This window comes from Charadrius vociferus, unplaced genomic scaffold, assembly GCF_000708025.1.
Source record: "Charadrius vociferus isolate BGI_N301 unplaced genomic scaffold, ASM70802v2 scaffold1823, whole genome shotgun sequence".
In the NCBI taxonomy this organism is placed as follows: Eukaryota; Metazoa; Chordata; class Aves; order Charadriiformes; family Charadriidae; genus Charadrius; species Charadrius vociferus.
In genome coordinates this window covers 15,579-40,295 of record NW_009647673.1, presented here as the reverse complement: position 1 = coordinate 40,295, position 24,717 = coordinate 15,579, and the positions used below count along the sequence as shown (strand labels likewise).

General features: G+C 41.3%; 1 protein-coding gene across 1 annotated transcript in view; it reads left to right on the top strand.

Moving 5' to 3' along the window:
* Positions 1-22,687, top strand: part of MTMR8 (myotubularin related protein 8) — a 29,729-nt gene extending 7,042 nt beyond the window's left edge. Inside the window, exons 3-15 of the mRNA XM_009881091.1 lie at positions 1,485-1,643; positions 2,315-2,477; positions 4,789-4,946; positions 6,467-6,595; positions 7,581-7,715; positions 9,775-9,907; positions 11,240-11,349; positions 13,156-13,281; positions 14,961-15,010; positions 17,624-17,824; positions 18,249-18,377; positions 19,344-19,470; positions 21,528-22,687. Coding sequence (XP_009879393.1) covers positions 1,485-1,643; positions 2,315-2,477; positions 4,789-4,946; positions 6,467-6,595; positions 7,581-7,715; positions 9,775-9,907; positions 11,240-11,349; positions 13,156-13,281; positions 14,961-15,010; positions 17,624-17,824; positions 18,249-18,377; positions 19,344-19,470; positions 21,528-21,812 — 1,905 coding nt within the window. The 3' untranslated portion in view covers positions 21,813-22,687. The remainder of the gene's footprint in view (positions 1-1,484; positions 1,644-2,314; positions 2,478-4,788; positions 4,947-6,466; positions 6,596-7,580; positions 7,716-9,774; positions 9,908-11,239; positions 11,350-13,155; positions 13,282-14,960; positions 15,011-17,623; positions 17,825-18,248; positions 18,378-19,343; positions 19,471-21,527) is intronic.
* The last annotated feature ends 2,030 nt before the right edge of the window (positions 22,688-24,717 follow it).

Here is a 24,717-nt window from a genome sequence, read left to right as displayed (position 1 = left end):
GGTGGCGGGCTGGGGCGCGGGGCTCCGTTCACCGCCCTACGCCGGGGCCTTCGCGCGGGGTACCTGAGGTGAAGCCCCTCTGGGGGTGGCCCGCCTCGGCCGGGCCCTGCGTTTCTCAAGAACTCCCTACTCCCCCCCACTTTTTTTTTTTTTTTTCTATTTAAAATTTATTTTAAGGTCGTGATTAATTTCAGCAAACGAGCTATCTTTGCTTTCCCTCAAGGCACGCGTATCCGTGGAGGTCCTTTGCGCTTCTCAGGCAGGTCACGGATAAGTCTGGAAGGCTTAAAGCTATTTGAGGTGGTGTTTAGGTGTTTCTTACTGTATCGCCTTGTGGGAAAGGAATTTTTTAGTAAGGGTCCTGATCAAAGAGCCTTTTGGGTATGATTCGTGTAAACTTCGTTTGTATCAAAGTGTGGAGAGAGACACGCACACCCCCAGTCCGAAAAAAGTGAATCAAAATGGGCTTTTTCAGGTGAAGTGAAAGAGGAGCTCTGGGCTGTACTCGTGACAGCGGAAAAAAATTGTATTTGCTTCAGGCAGCTGTCTGTCCAGCTGTTTGTTTGTTTATTAATTTATTTGTTTTTATTACCATGAAGGTTGCTGTGTTTTGTTTTGTTTTAGTCTTGCCTCAGGTGCTTTGCTGGACCTGCTTGTCTCTAGTGCCCTGAATAAAGGGCAATATTAGGGATAATAATTACATGTGCTGAAAAACAGGACATTCTAGGAAGATGTACAGCCGAGACCTCTGCTCTTCAGGTCTCTCTGCTGATATTTTCCATGTTTTATCTCAGACCAGTGACTGAAAGGAAGCTTGCATGTTCAATACCCAGAAGTAATTTATCTTATACTGTTAAGCCGTTTGTCTTCATTGTCCTTCCAGTTATTTTTCTTTTCCATTATTTTTGCTTATTGATGAAAGAAATATTCCATCTGCGTTCGTTAAGAAGCAAATGGGCCAGGAGAAAATCAATCAAATAATGTAAAATACTTTAACATTAATATTTTATGTCTGTGCTGATATTTTTAAATATTTAAAAATATTAATTAGCTTAGTGCATTTTATGAAATGTGCTTACATGGCTAGAAAGTGTGTTACAAGAAGTAGCTACTAATACTTTTTTATAGTGACTGAGCAGTTGGAAGTCAGACTGGAGAGGGTGGTTTCTTTCAGAGCGATACTTTGATCATATACTGAACATGGACAGTCTCTTCTTTTGCAGTTCTTTGTCTTATTTCTGCAACCTTGCACAGTAATAAACTCTGATCATCTTGGCTACAAATCCAGTAATCCTGTTATTCGCACTGGTGCTAAACCTTGGCTGTTTGCTTAACCTTTTTGGCTTTGATTACTGAAGAAATAATTAGAATTTACAGGATGCAGGGGAGACTTTAATTCTGATTTTTCTGTCTTACTTCCTGAGTTGTGTATTAGAAGTTAAATGATTGATTCAACAGGTGCTTAGATATTTCCTTGATCAAAGTTAAATTCAGTTTTTCGTACTCTTTTTATCTTGCAGGTTGAAAATGTGAAATTACTAGATCGCTATACAAATAAGAAGGCAGCAAATGGGACGTTATACCTGACAGCTACTCACCTAATCTATGTGGAGGCTTCTGCTGAAGCCAGAAAAGAAACATGGGTATGTTGTGATACCTGGAGTCTGTTTGAACACAGGTTTAAAAATTACTTTATATCTCATATCCAAAATGAGCAGGTTTATGAATTCCAGAGTTGTAGTGGTCTTTTATACTGTTTTGGTACCAAATGCTTAACAGAAATGGCTGTTTTGGAAGGAAATGAACACAATGGTAATGTGACTTGATAGAGGTCACTCGCTGAGTTATGGTTAGTTCCAGGAACATAAAAAACCTTGTCTAGTTTCCTATCTCAAACTGAGTGCACCAAGCCACCGAGCTTGAGTTTACAGCTTTTAGAAGTGCAAAATTAGCACTGAAATTAACCTTTTTTATTAATTCTAAAGTAAAGTGGGAATGGCAAAATATATTGCATATGGGGGTGGAGGGAAAGCAAAATGAACCAGGTAAACTGAGCTGCACGTCAGTGTCTAAAAATAATTTATCTACATGTGTATTTTTTCAGTCTTGCTCTTAATTACCTAGCCTTTAGGTACACAGTCTGGATGTTTATTATGTTTGTTTGATGAATATTGCAAATAAACTAATTTTCTGCTGCTAGTTAGATGCAGTAAGCATATAGCTGATAGTACTGAAAAAACTTTAATATCTGCTTGTACTGTTCGCAACCTTACCAGTGGGTTCTGAAGAATGTTGTTTGTTTCCTGTTTTTCAGATTCTGCATCACCATATTGCAACGGTAGAAAAATTGCCTCTGGCCACAGCTGGATATCCACTCCTTATTCACTGCAAGAACTTCCATGTGGCTCACTTTGTTATTGGGCAGGAACGTGATTGTCACGAAGTGTATACCTCGTTGCTTAAACTTTCACAACCAGGTATTTAGGAGGGGAGCCTGTTTTGCAAATCCTTGAAACACTTTAAGCTGGAAGGCTCGTCTGAGCGATAAAGCTTTGCCTGCCAGACTGTCGGTACAGGAGGGGGAGGATGTGAAATCAGAATGCGAGACGATCTGTGTGGGTCGGCTCAGTAAGTAGAGTGCTGCCCTGTGGACCAGGGCGTTTGCTTCCAAACTAAACACAAATCTTCTGTGGCAGTGGGAATGAGGTGGTGTCCTATGAGGAACTTCCGAAGACCCGTGCAAAGTTTGTTTTCCCTGACTGTGTCTGTATACAGCATCTCGGGCTTTTTTCTTGTAGCGCTTGTGCTGAGTGTCACTTCCCATACCTGGCCTTTGTCAGTCATTTCTGTCAGGTAGCTGTTGGCTGTGTGTAGTTCTGCCTCTTCCAGATGATCCACATGTTCACAGAATCCTGGAATCCCCCAAATAAAGCTTTAAACATTGGCATCTTCCACTTGTTTCCCAATAGCGTGTTTAGGCTACTCTTCAGTGTTTGTCTTCTTTCAGTTGTAAAACCCTGTGCTTCAGCCTGGCTGCCCTGACTTGGAGTCACTCTTAAATAAGAGCGTAAGCAAAACCTCCTCAAAAGCCTGTGGTCTCTTCTGGCTTTAGCTTTCCAGTCCATCATGGATGAATCTCCAGGCTCCTTGTTCTTCTTGCAGGACAGCATTCCACTGAGCTTCCTGCCTGGCCTCTGTGTATGGCACCTTCTGTTTTTGGGGTGCTCCTTCAGTGAAACAGTACTTGGAGTTCGGTATTATTATAAGGATGCCATTTGTAATTGCATTTTGTGATAATGCTGCTCATCTAATTGATAGCACCAGTCTGCTTCATGCTGGCCGTCACATAGGACTTGAATAGAAATACTATAGTAGAAATGGGTTTTGTCAAGTTTGGGGTTTTTTTGATTCATACTAAGGCTTGTGTCTAGTCCCAGCATCTCCCTTGTGCGCTGAGCTTTGGCGTTTTCTTTGTTCTGAAGTTCTAATTCTAATGCTGTATCTGGCAGGTTTCTGGTGTTATGTTTAAAAGCTGTCACTGTTCTTTCAGTTTGGAAAATTAGAGCCTTACAGAGTGTCTTGAAGCACAGGAGCTGTCACTGCGGGGGATTTCATTGGTTTCTTTTGTGGTTATTTGTGTAATATGCTGTAGCGCTTTTGTTCTATTTATGGATTTTAACAGTTCTCTTGTTTTAAAACTTCTGAAGGTATGCTTCCTTCATCTTTTTTTTGGCAGAGCATATAATTATTTATGATTTGCACATGTATGATTGACAGCTATGGGTTACCTGTCTGGTAACCTGGCTACTTTATCAGACTCTGACAGGTTTCACTCTGTCTCTGGAGCGCTTGCTGCCTTGGGAATCAGCTGAATGAGTTATTGGTTGGATTTGCATTTTATGAAGAGAGGGAAGGAAATTGGGATGGTAGAGATGGAGGGAGGAAGAAATTACCATTTGTCAGACACAGCCTGAAGCTTTTGTTGGGCTGACAGTAATATTCGAGACATCTATCAGGTTTTCCATGCGGCTCAGAACTCACTGTTGAATAATGAACTTACAGGTATACAAGAACTGTTTTATGGACTCTTCCCAGAAAATAGATCTTTTATTATATGTTTTCATTTATGGATTAATTCTTATGGTATAAATCTTATCTAACATGCCTATTGCAGTGAATTCAGTAGGAAATAAGTTGTTTGGGAAGATGACTACTTTGAAGTTTTAATTAATTCTAACAAAATGTTTTAGCGTATCTTCCTGCACATGGGAACTGTGTATTGGAAATTCCTGAGAATTTCAATGTGAATTGTTGGTGCTCACTACTACCCCGAATGAAAACCTGTGAATGTGAGGCTGAGAAACTCAACTCTTCTGTGTCGTGATTCTTCTGTGTACTCTTCCATGTATTACTCAATTATTCAGGGTTTTTTTTTAAGGAGTGATAATCTGTCAGTTTGCTTAGAGTAGTGAAGTGTGCAGAGCGATAGAAGAAAACTTAATTCTTCTGATCTTTGAGGAAGCAGAAGCGTAAGAAAAATAGCTATTATTGAAATACTGCCAACTATGCAGTTGGCATAGCCCTTTGGCTTCTATAGTAAATGATTTCTAAGTCTCCTGATTTTTCTTGACTAATTTTTTGCCAGTCCTTGTATCAGTTGTGGTACACCTGCAGCTCGTTGGCTCGCACAGTATGCTTATCCAAAAGATGACCTTTAGGAGGAAGTGTTGACTTCCCCATATGTCTTTGTATCTCTAACTAGTTAATTTTTTATTTTCTTCTTTCCAGTGAAACCCGAAGAACTTTATGCTTTCTCTTATAATCCTAAAATGTCTAAAGAGAACCGGGAGATTGGATGGAAGTTGATTGATTTAAAAGTAGATTACCAGCGTATGGGAATTCCAAATAACTATTGGGAAATAACGGATGTTAATAAAGACTATGAGGTAATTCTTGCCCACAGTAGCCATTTAATGCAGTATCTCTTCGTTGTTATTAATGACATACAGCAGTCCTGCTGCTGCATAAGTGATGCCTCTGGGGAGGAATGAGCTCAGTTGGTTTTAATCGAAGCAGCATCGTCTTGATGTGAAGTTGCGGATAATGATGCTATGGAAGAGCAGAACAGAGCTGCAGAGTCACCTTGGTTTGCTTTGATCCCCCTGGCACAGCACCAGATACTTGTTTTTCTAGAGAAATGTTAAACCATCTGTTAGAGAAAACCTGAAGTACCCTTAGCTGCTTCTGGTATTTCTAAACCCTGTCCCACCAGGCTGGTGACAGATGTGTAGAAGAGAAATAAATGGCAGCGGTTTGGCTTGGTGGGGGATGAGGCAGAGTGGAAAGGGACTAGGTAAGGAAGGAAAAAAAAGTAATGGAAAACAAGACACTGGGTTTTTTCTTGCTTGGTTGGATCTTCTGCTAAATAAGGGCTCTCAGTCATTCCAGTCCTAAATGGCTGCTGCTGTTATTTTCTTCTTTCTCCCCTGTAAGGCCAGTTTGGATCTAAACAACATTAAATGAAAGTATTTTTCAGCAAGCTTACTCAAACTCCTGCTTCATGTTATTTCCCTTTTTATTTTTTCTGATGTTGTGTAGACCTTTCTAAAGCAAAGTGTCTTTTAGACAAACTCTGAGGAAGACACCAATATATTGTCTTGAATCGCTTTCCCCTGCTCTCCGCTCCCTTCCACCACTAGTTTTCTTTACTGTTATGCTTTGGGTTGAAGAAATACAAGCCTGTGCTGTTAGAACTGACCAGTAATTTTAAATTACTATCTTTGCCTGAATTGAGATATGGTATGAGAGGTGCTTTTTCTATTAGCTGACTAGGGCATCTGAAATCATTAATCACTTTGAAGCTTTACTTGCTAGTATGTAACTCTCAAGTGCCAGTGGTTTATAATTTCCTCAGGTTTTCCAAGTTAAGTTTTAAAATTGTCAAGCCTAAAGTAAAGCCAGACTTGGAGAACAGCTTATCTGTGAAGTACGTGCTGAAAAGACTGTACGTGCTTGAGGGGAAAAAGGATAAAGCTGATCTCTGAGGATGCTACCTGATTGCTGGAAGCTTGTTTCAAGTTGAATAAGATTCAGAGGGAACTCCTTAAATATAGTTGTTCGTAACTTCTCTTTTTGTGACAAATCAGAAACTTTCAGAAAACTTGTGGATTTAAAGAGCTTCCTTTTAATATGTATTGTGCAGTCCATTTTTTTAGGTTCAATTGCAAAGTCGATTGTTTCCTTCACCACATTGTTTTATTCTGCACTATTCCTGTGTTTTTCTAAATGCATCTTAATGGCTTGAAACTTTAGGTGTGGACTGTGTAAGATACACTATGGCAAACAGTCTTTTCCTGTTGTTTGTAAATGCTAGATCATAAGCTAAAGACTATTTTTTTTTTTTTCGTGAATTTTGAATTGTTAAGTGGTAATATCTGGATTTTTTTTTTTCTTTCTTGTCACTTAGGTTTGCAACACATATCCTCCAGAAATAGTGGTGCCTAGAGCTGCTAATAAGGCAGTGGTGATCGGAAGTTCAAGGTTCAGAAGCAGAGGGCGGATTCCAGTGCTTTCTTACTTGTATAAAGAAAACAATGTTAGTTGTTCATTATCTGCTGTCTTTGTGGGGTGTAGGGGTTCCCCTTCTAGTCAAGTTCCTTTTTAGTGAAAGGAAAGAATGAGATAATTATTAGAGCATATTAAATTTTTGTTTGAGAACTGTGTTTCTTAACGGCTTTAATATTGGTTTGTTCTGAGTCACAGAATAAGCTAAAGCCAAATACTTACGGTGCATCCAGAGCTGTGCAAAAAGCACAGACTTTCCAGGTTTCCTGTCTGGAATTTTTTAAATCAGCTTTCAGCAATGTCTTGTTATGTGGTGTGTTTTTTTTTTTTTTCAATCTACTGTCTAGCTCTATTGAATAACAAGATACGTGTTAACTCAGCTAGATTTTCTTAGTATTGAAGAGAAGGAATCATCCTGAAGTAAATTCCCACTAGCTCAGAATAAATGAAGGTTTCGGTTTGTTTTTTCCACTGAAGACCAGAATGTAAGTTTTTAACTTTGCTGTCTCAGCAGTGTTTTAGATGCAGATGTTAGGAAATTGCTGTCACAGTCAAATTGTTGTTTTCCTGAGGAAGTGTGCCTTGACCTGGGCAACTGTACGGAGTTGTGCTGGCAGCTATTGAAATTTCCCTAAAGCATACTTGGTGCAGTTCTGAGCATGGAATGGTAACAACTGATAAGCAAAGTCGTGGAAAAGATTGGCTTGGACAATAGAAACCAAGCAGAAAACATGAGAAACACTAACATTTGGGATACTGATCGTCAGGCAGAGCATAGTGGGTTTGAGAACATAGTGCAGATTGCAGCAGGGCTCCTGAGTTGAACTGCTTTCTTAAGATTCCCAAATTTCTAGCTTTGAGAAATATCCCAGTAGTATTTCTGTGTGTCTGTTTGATTAGCAATTTTGCGGTGAAACAGAGAATAGGACACTTAACACCAACAACTTAGTGTTCTTTGGGGCAGTGGAGTAGAGACGATCGGAAAGCAGAAAAATGTGAGCTGTTGTGTGTTGCAGGCTGCCATATGTCGTTGTAGCCAGCCTCTCTCCGGGTTCAGCGCACGCTGTCTGGAGGATGAACAGATGCTGCAGGCGATCAGAGAAGCCAACCCTGGGAGCCCCTTCATGTATGTTGTAGACACAAGGCCAAAGGTATCTTCATGGGGTTTGTGGCTACTTTTAAAGCTTGCATTTCAATTGGTAGTGCTGTTTCCAGTTCATCTTTCACAACTCTGCTAATGCTTTCTTATCATAGAATGGTTTGGGTTGGAAGGGACCTTGAAGATCATCCAGTTCCACCCCCCTGCCCTGGGCAGGGACACCTCCCCCCAGCCCAGGTTGCTCCAAGCCCCGTCCAACCTGGCCTTGAACACCTCCAGGGATGGGGCAGCCACAGCTTCTCGGGGCAACCTGCCCCAGGGGCTCACCACCCTCAAAATGAAAAATTTCTTCCTGAGATCTAATGCTGCATTGGTATCAGGCTCGTGGTTCGGTGTCCTAATGTGACGAATGCTTGTGCATAATAAAACTGCAATGTTAAGTGCTGTTGAGAACGCTCGTGCTCCTGGAGTGTTCTGGGCTGAGGCTGGTGTTAAGGATGACCTGAAGCAACTGGCAGTCTTGAAGCTGGCTGCGACAGTGAAGCGTTTTCCTGCAGAGCGCTAGGTCCTTAATATGTCGAGTTGGAGAGAAGCCTTAGGATTCTGTTCCACAAGGCTGAAGTGCTTTTATCAGCAGACCTGGGAAGAAGTGGGACTGTATGGAGTCTGATAACAATTAAGAAAAGCAAACCCTCCGGCTTTCTGCCTTGTAAAAATAACACAAGTGTTCTCATGATGTGCAGCTTGGCATTTAATACAGTTCAGCTCTTCTGGCCCATAGCTGCTCTTTGGGGCTAGAACTTTGCTGAGCTGTTTGTGTAAGAGGATATTGAAGAAACATTTGCCAAATGAAATCTCTGACTCTTGTCTTGAGGAACTGAATTTAGAAACCAATTCAAATTACTGTTTTGTAAGTATATTGATTGGGACCATCAGTATAAACAAATAAGAACATCAGGATCAATCTTTTAAACAAAGATTATTTTAAAATTGAGCTTTCTGACAACCTGCTTTGCTGTTCAGATATTACAGTTATTTTATAGAAACTACAGATTCAGTTAAACTGTGGCAAGGGCAAGAAGGAAAACTTGGGAACAAGGAATGTTTCACCTGTTTTGTTCCAAAATGTATTTTGGCTTTTTGTTGTATGACATTTCCTAGAGATAAACACACAATTACAGAATAGGTTATAGTAATCACTGCATGTTCTTTTGGTACAGACAGTTTCCAGTATCATAGATGTTCCACTGAAATCTATCATTTTTGTGCTGAAGTATTTGGTGAAAAAGGGAGAATATATAATTGGTCACACTTCTAACACAACATGTTTTACTCTGAATGGTAGAACTGAAGTACTAGGGTTATTTAATTGTTCTAAAGATGTATATACTGTACCTGACTCTTCCTTCTTTCCTCTCTATGGAGGCAAATCGCTCCTGTTCCCAAATTACTATGTGTGGGGTTGAGGTGCTCCTTTTTTTGGTTGCTGCTAAATATTTCCTGGTAGCTCTTGAACTGTTTTGGTTAATTGTTAGAGCAACTGGCTTCTTTTCTACTTCTTTTCTGCTGTTCCAGTTGGTTGCTGTATTCTTTCTGCTCAACTGTAATATTTCTATGTTTCCCTCAGGTGGCTTTATTTCATCTGTGCATGTATGTCTGAAAAGCTTTGGAATTCTCTTACTATTTCTATACCACCATGTATGTATGTTACTCGTACAAATGGTTTTCCTAGTTTTGCTTTCCTGTCCTTCTGCCTGAATCATTTTATGTAGCTTCACAGTTAAGGCAGACTCAATGTCTCTTTACCTGTTTTGATGACACCAGTATTCTGAAATTGGGCACATTTTTTATAATGCCTACCCTAAGAAATTTTTAATGAGTCTCTGCATATGACTAATGGACTGGAGATACTGGCATAATTTTAGTGAAACAGCTGGAAGTAATGTCTGGGAGGTGGGGAAGTATGTCTGAGTAACAGCTTTGTTCGTTATATTTTCTGGGAGATTTTAAAAGAAGAAGGACTTGCTAAACACTCATTTATGTCTGTGTATTGTTTGTTATAATTTTTTCTTTCTTTTCAATCCTGTGCCCATTCCCCTTGAATTTCACAGTTAAATGCCATGGCCAACCGAGCTGCTGGGAAGGGTTATGAGAATGAAGATAATTACGATAACATTCGCTTTAAATTTATTGGCATAGAAAACATCCATGTGATGCGGAACAGCTTGCAGAAACTCCTGGAAGGTATGTATGGTGTGTGCAAGTGGCCAATCTTCATTGTCTTTGGCTACTTCTGGACAGAACCTTTTGCTGAATATATAAATCCCATGTGCCCAAGTGCATGTGGACTTGGGTGTTGTGGTGGAAGCAGATGAGCAGTCAGTATCTTACTTTGTTTGCTGTATTGAAGTGGCTGAAAGTATTAGTGGTGTTAAAATGCTTTCCTGCTAGACGTTTTATTTATTATTGTGCTTAGTTTTATAGTGGTTCAAAAATAGCAACTAATACCTTAGGGAGAAATGCCAAGCAAGGCAGAAGAAATAGTTCCCTGAGCCTTTGGAGATCAAGAGGTGAATCGGGCGCATATTTTCGCTAATGCACTCTTGGAGAAGTTCCATTAAAGGTGATGGTGTAGCTTGGCTCAAACCAGTGTACTCTGCTACCTGGTTTCCAGCACTATTGCCATCCATGTGCTGACAAGGACTGCAGAATGGGGCAGAGTAGGTGCTGCAAATCATTCTGCTTGGTCCCTGTGCTTAGTTTTCTAAAATGTAATACAAATGCTGGTGTTCAAAATATAAGTTTAATGTTTTAGTAACCAGCGTAATGGTCATCTTGTTTCAAAATAGTTGAATAATGGATGCTACCAATTGCTTGGCCAGGTAGCACTGCAGATCTGTGGTGACCTTGGAGAAAAATGTGGCTGTTCACACCACCAAGAGATTGTCCTGATCACAAGTATAAGTCCGCAATTGCCTGTTCCTGGCAAATTTATTTTGTGGTGGAAGAAGAGGCAGAATAAACACTTCTTTACTCCTATATTCTTAAACAGTGATAAAATCTCTCTTGCTGGTGCTTACGGACTATTAAACTGTATTACTATAAGTATTTTCTATGCTGGGTTTCAATACAGTATCTGAGTTACCTTCAAGGTTAGACATGTTATTTCTCTCTAAATTAGAACTCTTCTTCAAATCTCTGTGATGGTGACTGCATGTTAGTGGTTGTTGGATGTGTGTGCGATGGTGATTTATAGTGAATTAACAGGTCATTAAACACTTTGTTGGAAAAAACACAGCTGAAAAAATGAGTTACCATTTAAAAAAAAAAAAAAAGAGGAGGATGATGTTTTCAGATCCTCCAGTTCTCTCACAGCTAAAAATTTCTGGTTTGTGTATTTTATGAACCAGTAGTTTCTGTGTCCTTTAGACAGGATATTGCTGCTGACACTTAAAGTGTGGAAATATTAGTGTTTAGGATCCTACCAAGCTCTGTTGCTGTGAAGAGGTAATGAGGAGGTGGGAAAAAGAAAGATGTTAATGGAGTGTCAGCTAATTCCTTTGTTTGTGTTCTTAGTGTGTGAAATGAAGTCCCCCTCAATGAGTGATTTCCTCACTGGGCTGGAGAACTCAGGTTGGTTACGGCACATTAAGGCTGTGATGGATGCAGGTGTCTTCCTTGCCAAGGTAAAACTGTACCCCAACCTGCAGGTGAATTTAAAAATATGTACTTACCTGCTAGGGACTGCTGCAAGGCTGTGAAGTTGTCTCTGGAGAGAAGGTGGGAAAACATTGCTATGCAGGTTGGCCTCAGCTCTCGAGAACAAGCCTGCAGTTGGAGAACATCAAGTGGGTTACCCTGCTGGTGCTCTCCTCGACACTTCCTGTGACTAAATCAAATGCCGTAGGGGTTGAGACATTGTCCTCTTCACTGTATTGTAACAAGCAGTTATCTAGGTTTTATTAGAACTCATTTCTGAGCTGGATAATGCAGGTTAGGGGCTGACCTGCTGGAGAGCAGCTCTGTGGAAAGGGACCTGGGAGTCCTGGTGGCCAACAGGATGCCCATGAGCCAGCAACGTGCCCTGGTGGCCAAGAAGGCCAATGCCATCCTGGGGGGCATCAAGCAGAGTGTGGCCAGCAGGTGGAGGGAGGTCATCCTCCCCCTCTGCTCTGCCCCGGGGAGGCCACATCTGGAGCACTGTGTCCAGTTCTGGGCTCCCCGGGTCAAGAAGGACAGGGAGCTGCTGGAGAGGATCCAGCAAAGGGCTACGGAGATGCTGAGGGGACTGGAGCATCTCTCTGATGAGGAAAGGCTGAGGGATGTGGGGCTGTTCAGTCTGGAGAAGACTGAGGGGGGATCTTACCGATGCTTATAAATACTCAAAGGGAGGTGCCAGGGGGATGGGAACAGTCTGTTTCCAGCGGTGCCCAGTGACAGGACAAGAGGGAACGGGCACAAACGTCACCATAGGCAGTTCCATCTCCACCTGAGGAGGGCCTTCTCTGCTGTGAGGGCGGCAGAGCAGTGGCAGAGGCTGCCCAGAGAGGTGGGGGAGTCTCCCCCTCTGGAGCCATCCCAAACCCGCCTGGACGCTGTCCTGTGCCACTGCTGGAGGTGCCCCTGCTCTGGTGGGGGTGGCACTGGGGGAGCTCCAGAGGGCCCTTCCAGCCCTCACCAGTCTGTGGTTTGGAGCAAATAAAATCACAGAATGTTGAATAATGGACCATTATAAATGTCTCTATATAACGTATATTTAGTAGTGCAAACAACTCGTAGCCTCATGCTCGTTTGTTATTGAACTGCTCTGCGGGATTGTTTAGACCTGTTTATTTTATATGTGATGTAGGGACTGCTAATTTGGACTATTCAATGCAGTCCTCATTTCTGCAGAGCTTGTGGCTTTGCAGGTCAAGCAAAAGGAGAGAAGTTGCTAAGGCACATGGCTCTTTGGTAATAGTAATGGGCATGGAGGCAACATGTGGCAAAGGCAGAGACCTTCTGTAAATGTTGTCTTGTCTCTCCAAAAATTCTCTTGTGTAACAAGCAAGAAGCTATTGTACCAAAGGGAAGAAGGTGATCCATATGAGAGGAAGTTTGGATGAGCTCTCCTAATTTTTCTTGAGAATTTCCTAGTCCCCATGTGTCCAGTTATTGTTCTTTACTCATCCAACGAATTTTACTCAGGAGAAGGGACTGAGAATTCTCGGTCTTTTGGAAGACAGAGCATTTTGAGATCAGAGGGTCTCTGTTCCGTGACAGCCTGTGTTGCTGACAAGGCACGCTACAGCGTTTCACTCTAGTTGGGGTTTCCTATGGGCTGATGGCTGTGTGCCCAGAAATGGTGCGTTTTCATAGTCCGGATGAGAAATGACAAGTTTTCCCCTGGGGTTTTAGGCCAGTCAGGTAAATGCAGATGAAAGGATAGCATTTAATTATAGTCACCAACTTAGAAAGCTGCTAAACTGTTCTGTCCTCTCTCTCCATCACAGGCTGTGAAAGATGAAAAAGCTAGCGTGTTAGTCCACTGCTCTGACGGGTGGGATCGCACAGCGCAGGTCTGCTCCGTGGCCAGCCTCCTCTTAGATCCGTTTTATAGGACTTTTAAAGGCTTCATGGTAAGAACACAAATGTTGGAATTTCAAAAATAAAAAGTGCTTCCTGGATCTGAAATGTAAACAGGCCCTTAATTAAATGTTTTAGGCCATTTACTGGAACAAACAGTAGGTGACCTATATAAAACCAGCTTTGATTCTATAAATAAGCTTTAATTGCTTGGAATGGCATGGGCATAAAACGGCAGGGGTTGATTTACAATTCCTGAATCTTTGTTTCCTTGTATGTCCACATGAGAGTTGCTAATGAGACATTGCAGCAAGCGAAGTTTCAGTGAGCAAAGGATGCAACTCTGGCAGCAATCCACAAAAAAGGGGTGAAGAGGCTTGTCATTTTGGACTGTTATAGTGAGTGGTCTCTTACCTGCTAGGATTTAAGACTGGGTGAACTCATTCTTGCTTACAGGGCAGCATATAACCTGTATATCATGTAAAAACTGTGCATCATTTAAGACCTTCTTTAAGGCCATAACATACATGAACTTGGCCGTTTGTTTCTACTGCAAGTTCTTTCTCATTTGAAGCCATCACTGCATAAATACGGTGTAATCTGTGATATTATCTTTCCGTTCATCTTCTTTTGTTAAATGCTGAAAGACAGGGTGCTGCTCTTTCTCAGAAGAGTTCCTTAAAAGAAACCCTGAAATCAGAACAACGCACATTTTGCTTCCTCCAGTGTGTTGCACTGCAAGGACTGTTTTCTTGCATTCCTTGCTATTTTTACTATTTTTGCTCCTGGATTATACTGCAATCTTTTGACAGTTAAAATTACATCACAGTGTGAAACATCTGCTTGGGCTTTGGTTGTGCTCTGGACAATTCTTTATGAACTAAGGAATGTAATTCTGATTAGGAACAGGAGTAACTGAAACAGACAAATGCGTGTCTGTCCTCTGAGCAAATGGTTTATATGCACAAATCCTGTGACAGTGGTTATTCCTAAATGAATGCAATGGAAGTGTAAAGAATGGAAAAATTTGAAAAGTAATATAAGTTTTCAAAGACCTCTGTTGTGAATTTCTGCCTTCTTTTTGTTCTTTAAGTTTCTGGATGATGATGTCAGGAATTGATCTTTAAATATGATCCAGCAAGGCAAGTAATAACGGATTCAGGATCAGTCATTTGGTTCTTTATGAAACATACTTCTAAGGAAAATACTGGTTCCTTGTTGTTTTCTTACAGATAGCACAGATGTTCTCTTTAAAAGAGAAATAGCCATATAGTTCTGATTTCATCCTGAACTCCTCAATACACAGCTGTACTTCTATTTCTATTCGTGTTAAACATTTGTTGAATTCCAGTTGCTGGTTTATTTTGTTGAATATCACAGTCCTCTTCTGAATTGAATAGTGCACCGTGTAACATGAAACTGTTAATTCTTTTAGCTCCGTGTGTTTATATATTATAATTTTAACAACACAGAAACACCATCAAAATAGTACTAGACCTGCTTGAAATAACTTCTGATTCCAGCAGTGACATTGTACTGGTAACTGTGGATAACTAACCTATAAATCACTATTTTTATTGACTTGTGTGGTTATACTCATAACAGTAGGGTCAGCTAGTAGCATTGGTCTTAAGCTTTGTAGAGTTTAATGTCAAAGGCTTCATTTTGCTTTTTTTAAATAAAGTAATGCTCTTTTTTCTTTTTTTTTTTAACCGCTGTTTTGAAACTGAAGGTCCTAATAGAAAAGGAGTGGATTGCAATGGGCCACAAGTTCTCACACAGGTAAGAGCAGCATGTTACCTGGGGGGTAGTGACTGGGTGAAGGCTTGGCTGTGAAGCTAATACAGTGTTTTCAGGTTCATGTACTCCCATAAAAAATGTAAATGAAAAGAAAGGATAGAGGAGAGAAGATCTGGAAAATACGGGAGTTGGTGACATAAAGCCGGTATCTGCTGCTGATGTTATTTCATCAGTGCTTTCTTTTATTACTTTACAAACTCAGACAGTCTTGAAGAAATTGTTTGAATTCTGAGTGTTTCTACATGTGAAATTCTACATGTGAAATCACATTCATGTTGTATGAGGAGTGCTAATGTTCTGGCAGGACGTATTAACTCTTCTGCAGTCATCTCCTGGAAGAAAATCTCAGCTAATGTTTTTTGAACTTTCACCAAGTTCAAAGCATAAGCTTTTGCCCAACATGATGCTGAAACCCAATTTGACCTGCATTTCCTGGGCAGATTACAAATGCTGTCATTCCTCTAATCGATAGCCTGCATCTAGTAAGGATTTTACCTTGAATTACTGCTTGCTGTATTTACCATGTAGAAATTAGACACTGAGATGGTCCAAAAGAATATGAGGAGGGAAGGGAATGGTCTATTTAGTGATACTAGCTTGTTAAAAATTGAAGCTTTGTTTTCGATGTGAAATGGATGCCTTTAATAATAAAACAAATCTATTTCCTTAAAGCATATATAGCGAAAATAAGCTGTCTGCACACCCTTATACTGGTATATAAGAAGCAGTCAAAGATAAACTGTCGTTTGGTCATTATTGGCCAAATAAGTGTTCTGTGATCATTGTTTCTGCATCTTTAGAGACTCTTCAAGTTTTAAGACAAAAAAAAAATAATTCCTGTTCTTCTATTAAAGGATTGTTCCAAATATGAGAACTTGGAAATGGATACAAGAAGTAATTATAACATGAATTTCAGCATTTAATAAGAATATGAACTTTTATTCTGGTAGACAAAATCACTCTTCTTGTAGTGGTGGCAGATGCCTTACAGTTCTGAGGGAAATCAGTCCTTCATGCTGCTTCTTAGGGTGTTCTGGTTGAAATCACAGAACCAGGAACCAGGGGTTTGAACAGCTAGATCTCTCTCATAAGAAATCATAGAATCACAGAATGGTTTGGGTTGGAAGAGATCTTAAATATCATCTAGTTCCACCCCCCTGCTCTGGGCAGGGCCACCTCCCCCCAGCCCAGGTTGCTCCAAGCCCCGTCCAACCTGGCCTTGAACACCTCCAGGGATGGGGCAGCCACAGCTTCTCGGGGCAACCTGCCCCAGGGGCTCACCAACCTCAGGGTAAAGAATTTCTTCCTAATAACTAATCTAAATCTCCCCTCTTCCAGTGTAAAACCATTCCCCCTCATCCCATGGCTCCCCTCCCTGATCCAGAGTCCCTCCCCGGCTCTCCTGGAGCCCTTTTAGGGGCTGGAAGGGGCTTTAAGGTCTACCTAGAGCCTTCTCTTCTCCAGGCTGAACACCCCCAACTCTCTCTGCCTGTTGTCACAGCAGAGGTGCTCCAGCCCTTGGAGCATCTTCGTGGCCTCCTCTGGACCTGCTCCAGCAGGTCTGTGTCCTTCCTATGCTGGGGGGCCCCAGAGCTGGACACAGTACTCCTGCCTCATTTTTCCATTAAAGTTTGGGGTTGCCTTGTTTCTTTCTGGAGATTTCCACGTTATATCCCTCCTTAGAAAAGGAGGATTCTGCCCCAAGTTTTTTTCTCTTAAGAAAGAACAGTCATTACAGTACATCCTAAAAACGCAATCATCCTGTTTCTGGTTGTTTTTTCTTTCGTGATAGATTGTAATGAACACTGATAGATCCCTGGCTAGATTTTTGTGGATCTAGTAGGGTTTCTCTGAACTTCATCTAAAGCTGTACAAATAGTTTTGATTGTTGATCTGTGGTTTTCTTTCTCGGATTTTTTTTTTCTTTGGTTTTCTTTCTGAGTAATTGACTATCAAGATTTCATTCTTGGTGCCCATGCGGAGCAAAGTCAGGTTGTTCTGACTGTTGCTGTCCGTTGTGGCTATGCCTGCACCCTGAAATACTCTCACATCCATAGAAGATCACAGAGGACCCTTCCCACCCCCCCACCCCTCCCCACACACTGTTTCTTCTTGTTCCTGGCAGACAGACAGAATCCCACCAATGTAGACCTTTTGTTCCCCAGTTAAGGGCTGGCTTTAGCTCTTGTGTTTGAGCAATAGATGTTTCTTTGGAGAATATTGCTTTTTTTTCCCCCGTGTGGTGGCAACATAGCATAGCCTTGCCTCAAGGATTCCTGTTTCACAAATACTTATGGTGGTGCTTCCAAGTCTGTTATGTAGGCTCTTCCATTGCTAATTTAATTTAGAGGAGGGAACATTGCACAATTCTCGTCACTCCTACCAGGTGCCCATGGAGAACAAGTAATGCTGCGGGTGGCACACCTTGACATACGCTTGCTGTAAAATAAACCACGTGGGGTGTTTTTTCTGACTCTGCAGAGTAATTTCTTATTCTAGTAGTGAAGAAAACTTCCCAGATATTTAATGGCAAGGGGATTCTTTTTTTTGTTGGGTGACACAGGATTTAACCCTGTTTTGTTTGCATCTCTCTAGGTGCGGCCATTTGTGTGGTGACCCCAAAGAGGTATCCCCTGTCTTCACTCAGTTCATTGAATGCGTCTGGCAGCTCATGCAGCAGTTCCCGTGCACGTTTGAGTTTAACGAACGCTTCCTTCTTGAAATCCATGACCATGTCTACTCCTGCCAGTTTGGCAACTTCCTAGGGACCTGTCATAAGGAGCGCGAGGATCTGAAGTGAGTTGGCAGTTTATAGAGCCAACAGTCTAGAAGTCACTTTAAATGTCAGAAGAAGGGCAGGTTGTGTGTGTTTGTGCGTTTTTAATGTCATTGTAGGTTGGTTGAGGGTAATGTTGTCTTGATAAAGGCTTATGTTCTACAGTGTGGAGAAGAATTATAGATTAAAACATCTTTCTTCCAGAACATAATTAATTTGGACCACAGTAATAACTTGCAGATACCCCTTTTGGACTGGATAGTCTCCATTTTAAATGATTATATATTCCTCAGTGATGTATCTTGTGCTTATGAAATTAATCAGATAGTGTGCAAAAATAATTCTTAGCTCCCTTAATCTAATTCTACTGAGAACAGCTAGTGTTATTAATGCACTTAACTTGGTTCATTTTTTTAGTGATTAGATGTTATTTGTAATTGACAGAATCTTTGAGAAGACGCATTCTCTGTGGCCTTTCCTCTTACAGAAGAAGCAGGAATTGAGAAATCCTTTGTACAGAGGATTTACAGCTTACAAAGAGCTTCAACCAAACACACTACCTTTCAGTTTCCAGTAAGTTGCTTATTTAAGAAGGGGAAGAAGGGGAAAAGGGGGGTGGGCATTTCTTTCATTGTGATGTAGACTGGTAATTCAGGTTTACTAAAATAAATTTTCACGGATTAGCATGGTTTGTTTTACCTTTCCCCTCCATTCCTCATCCATAAAGTGAGAGAGTGGTAGTGCACAGGTAATTGCTAAGCAAGTGCAAGTACTGTAATTTAAAATAATAATTTTTCTTTAGTGTTGAGAAAGAGGGTGGGGAAAGGCAAGGAAAAGAGGAATTTCAGATGTGTAGATAGACCCATACACACAGCCCCTGACTGCTCTCTCTGTCAAATTTACGTGATAGGGTAGGCAATTATTAAAGAAAGTTCCTCCTTTCCTCCATTTTAATATATATGAAGGAAGTATTTAAAACAGGAATTTCAGTGCCCAGTCACACCCAGAATTATGCAGTTGGTGGGGGTTTCGCAAGAAGGGATTTCTTGTTGCCATGTCTATTTGCTTGCCCAGGGTGTTAGAGCTGGAGTGGTTAGTTTTGCTTTGGTTCTGGCTTGCTCCTGTTCCCTGCTGAGAGGAATGCAAATGTATTTTTAAGTGCTGTGCATGGCAACTGGCGGGCAAATTGTTTTAACAAAAGTAGGGACTTAAAGCAAACTGAGGACTTGAAGGTGAACTGCCCAAGTGTCCAGTGAGTCGGCTATAGGAAAAAAAAAATGTATGTTTGTCTTATGGTAATACCTGCTGCCGGTGCATGTGGGTCATGAGGCAAAAGTATTTAAATCCTCAGAAGTTTTTTTGAGCTTTATGAAAATTTGCCCATTGATACTGAATTTTATAATTCAATTCTGTGGCAGTTTTTAAAAATAAGTTGCTAATTTCAATTTGTTGAAATTTTTTTTTACTTAAACAGTATCTAGTTTGTTGGCCAGTAGTGTACAATTGGCTGCTTAATTCTTTTCTTACCCTGTTCTTGAGGTTTTGGTGTGGGATGTATAATCGCTTTGATAAAGGAATGCATCCCAAACAGTGTGTATTGGATCATCTGCTAAGCTGCGTGAGCCAAAAGATGAAATTGGAGGACAATGCGTCTGAACTGGAAAATGTGAGTCCTGAATTTTAAGAATATTTAAAATCCCATGATGGTTTTAGTAAATATAACTGGGAACAGCACAATTATTTCAACATGCTGGGCAGAGCTGGGCAAAATGAAGAGTTAAATGATGTTGCTGTAATAAATTGGTTTGATTTCATAAAATTCTCATCTGCTAGGTAAAAGCTGTGTTGGGTCAAGTTTGGTTGCAGGCTTGTGATTCTCTAAATGAAGCAGGTGTTAAAAGAACATCCAGGTTTCAACTCCACTCACAGCAGACTTCAAGGGAGAGGGAGAGAAGAAAAGAATGGGCCTGCTTCTCCCCTCATACATAATATGAATATAAAAAATATTCTTGTTTTCAGCTTGCCCCCACGGTTTTTTTTCCACCTTCTCATTCACAAGAGAGACTGGAAAAACCTGTGATCAACCAGGTATTGAAATGGTTGAGTTACTTAAGTTGACTTTTATGTAATGGCCACAGCATGACTGGATCGTGCAGTCGAATTATCCTCTAAAAGCGGCTTTGGATTTGAAGTGCTTTGCTAAAAACAAGACAGGGAATCTTGCACATTTACTACTTTTATTACTTTACTGTGTTCTGTGGTATTGGAGGGCAGAGATCTTGTGTCCAGAATAACCAGTTTCTCTCCTTCAACCCAGAATAATAAAGTAAACAGCAACACGCTTCACAGTTTGGTCAGTTCTGATTAGATTCGCCAGAGCTCTATTTATATGAAGACAGAGATATCTATCTCAGCAGTGCAAGACGGGGGGAAAAAAAAGTAGATAGTCTTGTTAGCTTTTGAAGTGCTGTAGTTTTGTGTTTCCGTATGTATTGTGTCTGGCTGGGATGGAGTTAACTTCCCCCCGCAGCCCTCGTGGTGCTGTGCTCTGTATTGGTAACCAGAAAGGTGTTGGTAAGGCACCGGTGCTGTGACCGCTGAGCGGTGCTCACACCATCAGGGCTGTCTCTCCAACATTCCCCCCTCACCCAGTAGGCTGAGGGTGGGCGAGATCTTGGGAGGTGACACAGCCAGGACAGGTGACCCAAACTGGCCAAAGGGATATTCCATAGCGTGTGATACCTGCTCAGCAATAGAAGCTAAGAGAAAGGAGGTGGGGGGAATTTGTTATTACGACGTTTGTCTTCCAGAGCAACCGCTATGCATATGGAAGCCCTACTTCCGCGGAATTGGCTGGACATTGCCTGTTGATGGGAAGCAGGGAATAAATCTTTTGTTTTCCTTTGCTTCCATGTGCAGCCTTTGCTTGTGCTTTATTAAACTGCCTTTATTTTGACACACGAGGGTTTTTTTCCGTCTTCTTTTCTCTCCCCTGACCTGTTGAGGAGGGGGGCAATAGAGCGGCTTGGTGGGCATCACCCATCACAGTCCTTTTTGGCACCCAGTGTGGGGCACAAGGAATTGTTTTCTCATTACCCTACTCTGATTTAATTGGTAGTAAATTAAATTAATTTCCCTGAGTCCCTGTTTGGCCCGTGACAGTAACTGCTGAGTGATCTGCCTGTCCTTATCTTGACCCAGGAGCCTTTCGTTACGTTTTCCCCTCCCTGCCCTGCTGAGGAGAGGAGTGATGGAGCAGCTCGGTGGGCACCTGGTGCCCAGCCAGGGTCATCCCACCGCAGTCCTGTACAGCTGCCTGAAAGAAGTGTGGCTCTTTGTGCTTAAGGCTCTACTTGCAATATCCTTTCTATGTATATTAAGAAAAAAAAAAACAAAACAAAACCCAAACCACAAACAAACGGAAAAAAACTCTAAAAATACAGTAGTGGGAGAGTCATCTAAAAATATACCAGTGGAAGACCTATCAGTGTCCCTTGCTAGGTTAATGTGAATGCTGGAAACTTTTAGTTTTGATAGAAACATCATTGTTTAACTAATAAACATGTCATGGTCTATGGCCGTGTACTTTCATGCTGGATTACAGAGCTGAAAAAGACAGTGACACAGGACTATTACGTTGACAGTTGTTTTTTGTAGATCTCTGACATCTGGGAATAATAGCTTACATTAATTTTTTTTAATGTCTTCTTTTTATTTGTGTAGAAACTTCCTTTCCTTGATGGTCCTTTGCCCAGTGAAGCTTGCTCCTTATCTAAAGTAGGACGTGCTGCTTCCAAAACACCGATGCTCAACACTCCTCAGGATTACGAAGGGGACCCACCTCCTGCGCTGAGCAATGGCGCCTCGGCAGGAGTTACGGATGTTATGTCGGATGTGGACCAAAGGAACAAACAGAACCTGTCTCCTCACCAGGACCTCCGTGATCGTAGCGACACCATTGACGTGTTGGACTCTGAAGCTAAGGATGGAAAGCCTCAGCACCATTGATGGGCTCAGAGAACTGTGTTCAGTGAACCAGGCGCCCCGGTGGTGAGGCGTAAGGGAGCTGTGCCCCCGCGAGGGCGTAGACCCCCCGAACCATTTACAGCTAAGTGAGAGTACGTATGTTTGCAGGGAGCTGTGCTCGCTGTAGAGAAGACGGTCTGCGTTTGGTTTGGTTCGCATCGTTTTGCAGCTAAAATGGTGAAATGCGTACAGAGCTGCCCAGAAGGCTGCCTTGAGTTAGTATAAACCTTATTTTTCAGTGGAAACACGATGTGTGTTTAAGGTTTATGACTTCCAGCCAGTACTGGTATTTCAAGCTGAAAGAAAACTTGGCCAATTAATGTGGGTCTTAGGACTTAGGACGTGTTTATAACTGGAGTAGGAAAGATGCAATCCATTTGTTCTCAGTGGCGGTGCAAGGTCATCTTAAAATGATAAAAAATTTCAGTTCGTTTTAAAATGATAAAAAACAAAATAATTAATCTTTTCTTAGCTGTGAATGAATCTCTGCATGGACCCTCACCTTGTGGCAGATCTGATTCATTTTTTGTTTCCTATGCATATTTGTTAAACAAAAACACCCCCCTGTGCCTTTTTATGGAGACCGTTTTAATGTCTAGCCACGCAATGTACTATTTTTACTATGGTAGTGTAGAGTGTAGTATTTGGTCTTCTTTGTAGTCAGTATTTTTAAACAACATTTTTTATCCGCTGCCGGCTTTGCCAGAATCTTTGCCGATCCCCTGAGTTTAGTAGCTTCTTTCTAAGCCAGCCTTTCAAAGAATAAGCTTTTATGAACCTCATTTACTGATTGTGAGGGTGCAGCAAGCCACAAAGCCTGCAACACATGAATTTTTGACAGAGGGAGGATTAGAAATGGGAAAAGATAGGGGGGGAAAAAAAAAGAGAAAAATTCACAGAATTCACAGAATTGTTAGGGTTGGAAGGGACCTCTGGAGATCATCTAGTCCAACCCTCCTGCCAGAGCACGGTCACCTACAGCACGTTACACAGGACAGCGTCCAGGCGGGTTTTGAATGTCTCCAGAGTGGGAGACTCCACCACCTCTCTGGGCAGCCTGTGCCAGTGCTCCACTACCCTCAAAGTAAAGAAGTTCCTTCTCATGTTAAGATGGAAATTTTGGATGGAAATTCCATATCCTGTTTTATGATCTTGTTTCAATTTAACCAAGAGAGTAACTCTTTGTTCTAAGCTGGAATCAATGTCCTTTCCTCACATCCATCGATGAGGCAGTAATTACAGATGAGGTGTGTTTTATTATTGAAATGGGCTTTAAAATGATTGCTTCGCATCACAGGCTGAGTGATTATAGTGAATTTTATCTTGGATGTTAAAACATCTCATGTAATTTTATCTGTACTGTCAAGGCATGGAGAGATGAACAATATCTCTCACGGCAATGAACTTTGTAATTTTGTGAAGCTGGTGACAAAATGTAAATTGGGATGTGACCCCTTATTGGGCCAAGAAGTGGCTGTCGTGGCTGTGGCTCCAGCTTGGCCTCACTCCAGTGCTTGTTGCCACTACTTTGTTTCTTTAAACTGCAGTAATCTCAGCTGGCAATACGAGTTCAGAGTTGCAGCTTTAAAATGGAGATGTATATTCCATTTATACAGAAATCTTGTGGAAAAAAATAAGGGCTTGTCTCCCCAGGGGAATGGATGGCCCAGGAAAGGTGTTCCACGGTACTTGGTCTGGACAAGCTTCTACAGATGTGCTTAATTGCACAGAGAGTCCCTTCGTGCAGCTTAATTCAGGATGCTTTTCTGCTTTCTTTTGGATCCTGTTGTTTAAACTGGATGCTACCATTAGGTCTTAAAAATCAGTTTTTCTCTTTTATAAAATTTTGAAACAAACTGAGAATATTTTCTAAGTTAGCCCTCCCAATCTACGGTGAAAAGTAGAAACATTCCGTTACAGCATCATAAAATGCAGTAGCCATTGTTCATATGCTTATAACCTATGGTGAAATGACTAAGTTAGTTTGTGTTCAAGATTAAGGTAGAAAAGAGGAAAAAACCCAACCAAAAACCAAAACAGCCCCATCTCTTCTGAGTGTCTCACTTTGGTTATGAAAATACATATTTTATTAAGCATATCAAAAGACCCAAGGAAAAAGGCCAATACCTGAGAATGCGGAGTTTCTTCAATGCCTAGAATGGCAAAGAGAAACTTTTTTTTTAAATGTTGCAGGTTTTTCAATCTTAAAGCAAGTAATATTTAAGTAGTTTTAAAAAATAGTTGTTTTAAAGGTAGACGTGAGGGCACTACAATGTGCGATTGATTTAAAAACTAAGCCCACTAAAATACTGAACCCGATAGAAGATGTTTGAAATTTGTTGTATGGGTATGTATCAAAAATACTGCATCGTGCAGCAGCTATGTATTTTATTTTGAAAGATTCACGTTTCTGAAGGCATCTTTTCTTAATCTCAAGATGAGTATCTGCTGTCGAGTCTTTTTGCTCCTAAAAAGAGATGTGCTAAGCTCCTAACGTTTATCTACCAGCCTTTTAAGTTTGTCGTATCCATGTACTCCTCAAGCAAAGAGATTGCACCCTAAGACTTAATCGGGTTGCTCTAGGTACCCAGGGTTCAGAATCTGCTGTAGCTTTCACTGGAGGGTGCTGGGGAGATTATTTTCCTCTGCCTCTGTATAGTGTAGAAGCTCAATTTCACGTGTGCACTTTGCAGTTTGGGGCCTGTTTCGCACGGACTGATGGATCAACCCTCTCTGTTCTTTCCAGGTGGTAGAAGACTGTAGTGGATGGTATGCGTTGCTTCTTAAACAGAGAGCTCTAAAATGGTAAATGAGACCAAGACAGGCACTTCTTAGGACCAGTTATTACATGTCATCAGTTCTTTTAATGTGTTGTCTAATGAAAATT